Genomic DNA, 9,848 nt, shown 5'->3' with positions numbered 1-9,848 from the left:
CATCTGATGTTTGTTTTCCTAATGGGCATTAATTTTGAGTACAAAAAACATTCCTTTGTGTGTGTGTTGACCTGTACTGATAGTGGGAGTTTAGAAAAATTATCTGGACTAATATTTTCCAGTAAAGTCAGGATGAAGATAAAATCAAAGCAATAATATTAAGAAGTCAAAACAATATATAAACGTTAGAATAAGTAGTTGTTGCTCAGGCATCTCTTAGTCTTTTTGTGGGATATTCTGAAATCCTATTCACTGTGGCTGTTAGCTTGGAAGTCACAGTTAATAGATATAGCTTGTTTGTCCAACTAGTGTTCTAATGATCAATAATCATTGTGGTTTTAGTTGATTAATTTACTCACCTGACTGCCTTACCTTCACAGGGCTACTAACTACCATCTTCAGAGATAAGTTGGGAACAGCATGAACTGTGAGTATAACCACCTCAGTTGTATCTGAAAAATATGATGAAGTCAAATCAATCACAAGTAGATGCTGGAGTCATCATTTGGCTCCTGTGATGATTTACAGAGACAGTAATTTTAACCCAAATCCAGCTCTGTTTGTCCATTCACAGTCAAACAAAGGCAGGAAATCATAATGTTTGATTTACTGAAGGTGTGAAGGTAAAGGCAAGTCTTTTTGTAATCTGCAACCAGATACTTTAATCACTGTTCGATGTGTATTTAATGTACTAGCGAATTGTTTTGAGTGTGAGTGTGTCAGGATGAGAATAACTGATTGAAGCCATGACTGCACCCTGGTGGCCTAACGGCTCAAGACAATGTCCCCAGCTTGAGTCCAGCTGGAAACATTTGCTGCATGTGACCCTTTCCTTTCACTCCTGCTGATTTTCTGTCATCTCACTATTGCACACCATCTTTATTAAAGCCAAAATATCCCAACCTCCATCCCCTGAGGAAAAAATCTGAATTACAGACAAGTGTGTGAAATCAAACTTTGTCTTTGAGAAAGTGTATTTTACATTTTCCATCATCACTAATAACCCTCTTAACATGGATAAACACCTTAAAAAAATCATCAACTTTGGCACAATCTGGTAAAACATCTTTTTGCAGGGCTGCAGTTGTAATAGTTTTTAAAATGCCTCACTGCCTTGCTGGGTAAAAGACATTTTTTATTTCAAGTTAATTGCCGTATGATGCTGTTGTTTCCATAGTCTGTGTTGTGTTTCTTCGTGTTCAGACATGGGTGCCCTGCTGTGAAGGTCGTGAGGTCAGCAAGGGTATGACCACTTTGCCTACCACTATGATGACCACAACCACACACCATACCTGACTCCTGCAAAATCGAAAAATGAGAGCAAACATTTATTCAATTTACAATAATGTGTTTCTGCATGTTGCTTTGATGCTTTCTTGTTGGTTCTTGTCTGAATATGTGAGTGAATGTCTTTCTTTGGTTCTGCGTCACTCCCTTTTATACTAAAGCTGCTTCTCCCTCAAAAAGCTCTTTCAGTTAAAAATGAAAGCATTTAGTCACACTATCAGAATTCACACGAGAAAATGTATTTGCTGGATCTCATTCAGTTTGACCGAATGCAGTTACTTGAGATGAAGTCTGATGCACACTGGCTGCCAATCTCAATTCTGCTTTATTTCTTTCTCTGGATTGGTTGCTCAGATCATGACCTCAGAGGGTGACCTGTGCAGCCCTGGGGTCCCCCCTCGCTGGTCCTATGCTGGTCCCTGGACACAGCTAAATGTGGAGGAGTGACCGTCATCTCACCGGACAAAAGGGCAAACATACCATGCTTACCCCCGCATGAGTCCAGCCAAGCGCACAGGGAGCACATTAGGACCTCTGGATTTTATTTACCCTTTCTTTTTAGCCCTGCAAAGAGTTGACTAGGGCATCAAGTTTGTCAGGTGCCTCAGCTGTGACTGACTGACCACATCAAACACACGGCCTTTCAGATTTCCAAAACAGTTCATGTTGCAGTCCCCTGATTCACGTTGTCAGTTTTCAAATTCTCCACTTGCCACTGAAGCGTTATGTTCAAGAAAGATTTCTTGCAGCGATGAATCATCTGTGGTTACAACGTAAAGGCTTTCTTAAAGAAAACCTCACACATGAATGCGGTCTCACAAGCACGAAAGTGACTGAAGCTGAAAGGATGGCTCTCAGTCTACATCGAGTCTCATGATGGAAATTCAGTGCTGCTGGAGCTCTTCAGCTCTATGTGTAACCCTTACAACCCAACAGGCTAACTGAAGTTTTTATTAACAAAATTTAATGGTCTTCAACAAAAAAGTTAAGTTTTTATTTCCCTAGGTTTTGAGAAGATAAAGACTTTCCTTTTTCTTGAATAACACCAGCATTGTGCTGTAGAAATACTTCATTACAATTTCAAAAATATTGTAAAGAATAAGAAATAAAACTTGTAGGAAGTCTTGGAACAATATGGAATCATAATATGTTTAATTTGTGGCTATTAATCCTTATAGAATAAGGTGTTTTACCTTGTTGAGGCTGCTTCCTCCCTTTGGTCTATGAAATTTTATTTCATAGACAAGGGAGAATTAATTTTATTAACAATTCAACAGTGACCTCTCTAAACAGAAACAGTTTTTCCTGATTAACTACAGCTACTACCGACAACCACTTTCATTAGATCCTGGGTATTTTCCTGTACTGTTAATATTTTCAGTGGAAGCATATAAGCAGAGTAGAGATACAGAATCTGCATGTGTAAATTGGGTGGCCCTATCTTTTTAAAAAATGAAGTTGAATAATTTGGTTATATGCCATAATAACACGTTTTACATTTGACTTTCTGATATAAATAATTTTAATTGAAAATTGTCATTTCATTCTAAAGCAGTGAAAAATTAAGTAAATATCCTTATTGGGGTTTTCTTTAAAATTCTTTCAAATATGAATAATTTATTGATGTTGTCAAACTTAATGCCATTACTCTTTAACAAAAAGGCCTTAAAACATAAATTATGCCACTCTACTGGAGACGTGTTGTGAGATTACCCTCATGGTGTTTCGGCTCCTCTTTAACTCATACTCCCTTTATAAACCCACACAGGAACTGGAATGTGTGGCGCTCTTTGTCTAACTACCATGCAAAATTACCTGATGTATCTCACTTTCTGATGTCACACTGTCTGTGCTTGTGACAAAAGTGTCCCTTGTTATGGCACACCAGATAACCAAACTCACCCTCATGAAACTCACAGCGGCAATCTAAAATCACGCTTTCTCAACCTTTTGTCTCGCTAAAACAAAGAACTGTACTTTCTCTTAGCAAATGATGCCTTAATTGTGCAAGTTAACAAGCTTGCTCTTTTCTTCCCATGGATAACAAAGAGTTCAGTCCAATTTTGTTTCTTTTTGTTTTTTGTTTTTTGTTTCTTTAACTCTTCTATAGTGTGTTGTTGCACGCTTGTTGAGCTGTTCCCATGCTACTCTCTTCCTCCATATTTCCAAATTCTGCAAAACTTGACCAAACAACGTAAGAAAGACAAGTAAGAAAAGCTCGCAAAGTGATGGCGCAGCTGAAATGATGGTCCACAGTGGGATATTTTGTACAGTATTCATTATTTTTGCATTTATTTTGGAGATGTCTTTCACCCTTCTTGGCTCTGCCTCCTAAAACTCCTCCTTAAAACACTGCCTCGTTTATCACTCTATTCATTTTTGGCTCAAATTTCTTAGTTCTAAATGGAGGTAGTGTTGAATGGGACATCTCCATGGATTTGCATAATCTGATGCCATTGCTGGTGAGCACACGCAGGGTTGTGCCAAGTGAAAAAGGGTGAAGCCCTCATCTCTTGGCAGGGGACAGCAAGTCCACCAACAGCAAATGAATTTACAGTAGATATATTTGACTTTGGGTGATTTTAATTTTAATCCTGCCTGAGCCTGAGGAGGCAGCACTGAAAACTGTGATGAATATTTATTTCCAATGTTATTTCTCAGACTGATCTACCTTTGACTGTGGAAAAAACAAAACAAATCATTTGTTGTCATGTCATGTATTGCCACATTTGTTATCAGAATCCCTCCCAGACAATCAAAAGGCACAAATATGTTGTTTCTGTCGCTCCTTCCCTCCTAACAGACTCCATTCATGTCTGCTCTCTTCTTACAGTGGCTGTCATTCTTCAGACATTGCCAGTGCCAAGGCAGAAGGATCGCTGCTTCTCTCTGATGGGAAACTGTTGCTTATGTGCTGGGTTGGCTGCCAAGTTTTGGCATTATTGGTGAAGGGAGGAGGGGGATAAAGAGAGGGCGGGGGGGGGGGACACAAAAAGGGGGCCCTTTAAACCCTGTGAGATAGTGATATCTGTTGTGGGAATGATCTTCATCCCTTTCCCCCCTTTTCTTAGCACTTTCAGTGTCTGTCAGCCCCCCCTGGTCTTTTCCTGCTGTAGATCAGACGACCATCCTGAGGTGAGCCAGTGGAGATCTGATCACACTGGAGCGCTTTGATTACCCACCAGACTAGGTGACTGTTGGATTTTACACAGCTTGTGTATGTCTTTGGCTTCACTCCCAAAGCATGACTGAAACCCTCCTACACAAACGCGCGCACACACACACACACAAATACACACACATAAAAAAAAAAAGAAAAAGAAAAAGGCAACACAAACACTCTATGGTAAAGGAAAGTATATTTGCTGCTCCATCAGGCTACAGTAGCAATTTGCAATTTATCACTTATGAGACCTTAAATGGATAGGCATACATAGCAAAGCACAGAGGAAAGCCTCTCATCTTAAGCTCATTCATTAATTTGTTATATCTTGGGCTGTTGTCATCAGAAGAGTTCAGCATGACATGCTGTTTCTTGGCATTGCTAAGAATATGAACTCTCCCTTTTCCAGTCTTTGTGCTGAGCTCCGCTAAATCAGCTGCTGGCTGTGGAAAGCAAGTGAGCTAAATAGCAAAAAAGTCAGATTATTCTTTTGGGTATTAACCTATTAATGACCAAATGTTTTAGGCGCTAAGTGAACATGAGTGAGAAAGAGTTTTCCCACTCAGGTGATTCCTTCTGCAGATCTTTTTCCAGGCCAAAAGAGCCAGATTTCATGAACATGTCAGTCAGTTTGTGATCCTTATCAAGATCATCATATGACACATTAGGAGGGACAGGAGATGAGATGAGATGTTTCCTGTCTTTATGCACTTAAGGAGTGGATGCAGCTGTGTCAAAAATTCTTACCAGACCTTTCATTCAACCAACAACTCAGTAAAGTCCAAAATTTATTTATTTTTTTTAATCAAAATAATATTTTACTTGAAATAGATTGACCCCCAGCTATTGAAGCACTATACCACAGTTTGTTTGCATGTCCTAAAGGGAGCACATGGTCATGGTACACATGGTACATGCTGTATGTCCACAAACACAGAGTTTGATTAAAATCTGCAATCAGTGAATCACAGCAGCACATAAACACAAACAGTACTTATTAATTATATTTCTAGTTTTGTGATAAAATAAGTTAGTGCCAATTTTACTAAAGTTAAGCAATCCTTTTATATGTTCTTAATATTTTCTATTCTTTTATAATTTGTAAACTGTTACCACAGTAGATTCGCACTGTCACTCTCTGTTTCTGGCCAGAGAAAAGTTTATTTAATTTGAGAAAATCTGATAAGAACGCAAGTGAAAAAGCTAGTCTGCAAACCATACAAAGTTATATGATACAATACAAAATTATATTACTGCTTGAAGAGATGCATCACTCATTTAAATATAAACATTAAATGCCTACAGTACAGCATGCTTGTAAAAACTATTATTATAGGATATTCAAGTGACTAAATTCAAATACAATTCTTTCCCATGAGTACAATAATTTATTCCCATCACTGTACCTGTTTCATCTGAGATTTTTTAATAGACTTGTCTTTAATGCTCAGTTCATGCTCATTAAAAGTAAAAATATAAGATCTCAGAGCAGTGTATTTTTCTTTGCTATCCCACTGATGTATTATTTTTCAATGGAGCACATTGTGAATTTTCACCATGGGATATTAATGCGATGCCACCACTGTGGTTCAGTTTACATAACAATAAATGGTGTGAAGTCTTTTTTTTTTTTTTTTTATCGCTGCTCAATTTATCATAATTCATGTGATGTGCTGAGGCTAAATCTTTCTCATCTGGCTGCACATTAGACTTTTTCCCCCTGTATAGAGTCAGGATTAAAACCAATATTGGGGCTGTAGGGATCCAAGTAATCCTTTAAAGCTTTTTCTCTTTTACCATATTGTCACTTCTCCATCTGCGTGGCTACTGTTTTTTGTTTCTTTCGTTTACCCTCTTGTTGCTTGTCTTTTTGGTCAGGGGCCAGTTAATGTGGGTTTATACAACCATCCAAGCGATTAATGTGGGCTTATCCATGCATCTGTCTTCTACCCATCCATCCAGAGATGATTCCTGGATCCATCCTATCTGTCCAAACATGTAAGCAAACACACACCTATGACATAACTTACTTTCTTTTTAGTCTCATGTGCAGACACAGAAACTTCAAAATCAGACAGGAGAGAGAAATGCGCAGTGATTTTGGCTTTGGTTCTAGGGGAAAGCCTGTAGCAAATGTGTTTTCTTGGGCTCCTGTCAGAGAGAAACTTTGATTTCATGGTGTTGATTATTTTTCTTCATAATCACTCAAGGATGAAGAATAAGGACTGGGGATTGTTCTCCTTTCACATGCACCACAATGGGACTCCTTGGGTTTTGTTTTTTTAAGGAAACAACAAGGAGTTTCCCCTCTTTTTTAAATACAATTCTATACACCTCACTTGAAGAATGACAGGCCTGAAAGCAGTTCAATTAAATTATTAATTGCCAAAAACAGTCCTCTTTTGATCAGAGTAATTCCTTATTCTCTGGGAGGCAACAAGTCCTCACTGGGTCCCAATATGTGTTTTTCTCACAAACTCCCAAAGGCTTCTGAGCTGGTTAACACTTTCTAATGATTTCTGTCTTGCTATTTTTTTCTGTTCCAAGCTTTGCTTGTTAATAATTGCAGACATTTAACCACTGTGCATGAAATGAATCTTAATCCCAAAGAATACTTGAATACGTTTAATTTACCTAAATATATTAAAATAGTAAAACTTAAATTTATTCAGAAATCTAAAGGAAACCTGGCAGTCTTTGTCACACTCCAAGATCCTGAAAATTCAATTCTTTATGTAAAACATTGCACAATTTCTTTTGTTTCTGTCAGTATCAAACTATGGAGATGCTACAGTGCCCTTAAATAAGCTTTTATACCTTCATCAGGTACAAATATACCATGTTCATGAATTAAATATCAGATTAGATTTTTAAGGAAGAGGAAAAGATGGATAAATCAATGGTTTTGTTAAGTGCGGTTTGTTTAACCCAGGAACAGGAATGTTCTTGTTTTTCACACAGTCGTAATGTACAAGGTAACTTTTGTTTCATTTCCTGTCATGAAAAGCTTTTATTTTTATTTTTTCTTTACCAGGACAAAATCACGAGGTTCAGTTGCGCTTCAACATGTTTTAGCTCCCCATTATTTATTTTAAATCCTTCTCCAAGAACTTTGTTCTTGCAAGAAGGCACCAAGGGTCGTGCTCTCACACAATTTTGGTGATCTTTACACACTGACAGTGCCGGTGAGCCACCAAAGAAATGCGGGAAAGATAACAAAGCCATTTTAGTTAGAAATATTTATTCACAACATGTACATGATCTATTTCCATCACTTACAATCGTATAAATAAAAATTATAACCAAAACATAATAGACATATTTACATGGCGTGTTGCGCGCTGTGCAAACTAAACGTGTTTGCGTGCGTGTGACCGATGAAATTCAAATAGTGGTGATCGAGTCCCTGCACAGATGACAAGTATCCACCGTGCTGCTGTGTGTGCGTAGAGAGCTGCACTGTTGGGTAGGAGATGCCCGGGCTGCGAGCCGAGCCGTGCCAGGAGAAGTGTCCCGGTGGACTCTGCTGGTACACAGACTCGGTCGGACTGTGGCTTTGGTGCTCCGATGAGGAGTGCAGCTGGCCGTGGAAGTCCGTCGGCTCCGGCATCGAGCAGACAGAGCCGAACACGGGCTCGGTGACCACACGGGACTTGGACTGTAGGAAGGCAAGAATCCGCGCGTACTTGATGTCTTTGGTTTCAGCTCTGTCCTCCGTGGTCAGGTAGTGAACCAGATTCTTCATACACTCATGGTATCCGTAGTTGAAGTAGTTTGCAAACTCAGCAAGAAGCTCACCTAGAATGAACAAACAATTACAAATGTGCCAGGATGAAAGTATAAACTATAATCTTATTCTTTCGTCTTTTGATGGTTTGACCTTGGCGCGTAAAAGTGAACTCGGAGTTAACTAATTCAAACTACGCTGCTTAACCAAAAGAAAGTTGGGCTGAAAATTGCTCCAGATGCAATAAAACCCAGAAATATCTGAATTTGTTTGAGTAAAAAGTTTTTGCTTTTTTACTCTGTCACAACTCTGATGGGTTGCGCAAAGTAAATTCCGCTGCATTAAAATTAACTGACCTTTTTCTCTCCCGCGGGGGAAATCCGCTGAATGCAGCGCTCGTAGATACTGAACTGTCATTTCTAAGATTTCAGCCTTTTCCAGTTTCCCAGAGTTCTGCAAAAACATTGAAATCCAACATCATAAAGTATTTGCACGCAAATGTTTCATAATGACCGGAATCACCAATAAACATACACATACATATATTGCTTCAGCAACATTCTTGTTAGTCAATAAAACTAATCAGGCTTTCAAATATGAGACACTTTCTAATACCTGTTTTGCCAGAGCCATTGGCACAGTTTTTCCCAGTTCGTTTAGGCAGCGGTTGATCCGGTCGCGTCTCCGTTTCTCTATGACTTTGTGAGAGATGGGAGTTCTCTGTAAGAACAGGCAATTAGAATATGACCATACGGAAGTTCACTCACGGGCATTAAACCAGTCAAACAAAAAGCACATAATAGCCAACTGAAGTTAAATTTTATGGCGCAACAAAATAATTTGAAACAGAAGAATAAGGTCTAAACAAAAACTCCTGTCCATTTTGTGCGCCGCGCTCCGCTCTCTGTTCCAGAGCGCGCGTCTGGCTTCTGCGCTTCGCGCAGTTTCCGTGATTCCGAAGCTTCGATAAACACATTGTAAGTGTTCATAACGCAGTCAACGATATTACTGTCACCAAACGGTACTGGTTAAATGTCAGATGGGATCTGTCAGATGGGCTCGTTTACATCTATAACTCAGTAGATTCTCAGTAGATTTCTATTCCAGCCATCGTAAAAATGTTTCCAAATAGTAGTTAGAAAATGTTTCTTGGCAACAGTGAGGTCTAACTATCCAGGATGTAACTACTAAAAGTCTTCAAAGTGTCGCGTTGACATAAAAAAAAACAGTCCTTAAAAAGCAGAGCGCACACAGCTCGTACCTTCCTGACTTTCATCTTAGATGCCATCTACAGATTTCTGCCCAATCTCTCAAAAATTGGTTCAGCTGGAAGAAGGAGCGATGTGTTCTTCTGGCAGGGGATGAAGCAGACTGAGGTTTGAGGGGAGAGCTGGCTCTTATAAAGGGCCCATCCAAGGGACTCTGGCATTCATTGTGTAAATTATTCCATGGGATTAGAACGATGCATTGGGTAAATGTGTGCGTGCATTTAGGATCAGTTGAAGAAATAGTAAAAATCCAAAGCCATGAGCAAGCAGGGGGGGAAACCTGCTTTGTTAATCCACGTGGCTGTTCAAAAGACACGTGATTACTTTCGGAATATTATTTGCATAGTAACAACCCAGGCGGGAAATAAGAACTGAGCGTTGGGATCGCCTGATCCGGCGGGGC

General features: G+C 39.2%; 1 protein-coding gene across 1 annotated transcript; it reads right to left on the bottom strand.

Annotated features, from left to right (window-relative positions):
* Window positions 1-7,772: 7,772 nt before the first annotated feature.
* helt (helt bHLH transcription factor) lies at window positions 7,773-9,465 on the bottom strand. Its single transcript, XM_029511397.1, has 4 exons — window positions 9,439-9,465; window positions 8,793-8,897; window positions 8,534-8,630; window positions 7,773-8,248 (listed from the first exon to the last, which is right to left on the bottom strand). Exons 1-4 carry the CDS (start codon window positions 9,463-9,465, stop codon window positions 7,773-7,775), a joined length of 705 nt encoding a protein of 234 aa, XP_029367257.1.
* Window positions 9,466-9,848: the final 383 nt, after the last annotated feature.

This window comes from Echeneis naucrates, chromosome 1 (genome assembly GCF_900963305.1).
Source record: "Echeneis naucrates chromosome 1, fEcheNa1.1, whole genome shotgun sequence".
In the NCBI taxonomy this organism is placed as follows: Eukaryota; Metazoa; Chordata; class Actinopteri; order Carangiformes; family Echeneidae; genus Echeneis; species Echeneis naucrates.
This window is presented reverse-complemented; position numbering and strand designations above follow the sequence as displayed.

Excerpts from the sequence above, each read along its gene's own strand:
- helt (XM_029511397.1), bottom strand. The coding sequence starts at position 9,465 with ATGGCATCTAAGATGAAAGTCAGGAAG. Across the intron at positions 8,898-9,438 it reads CTAAGATGAAAGTCAGGAAG|AGAACTCCCATCTCTCACAA; the intron begins GTACGAGCTGTG and ends CTGTTCTTACAG. Across the intron at positions 8,249-8,533 it reads CCCCCGCGGGAGAGAAAAAG|GTGAGCTTCTTGCTGAGTTT; the intron begins GTCAGTTAATTT and ends TGTTCATTCTAG.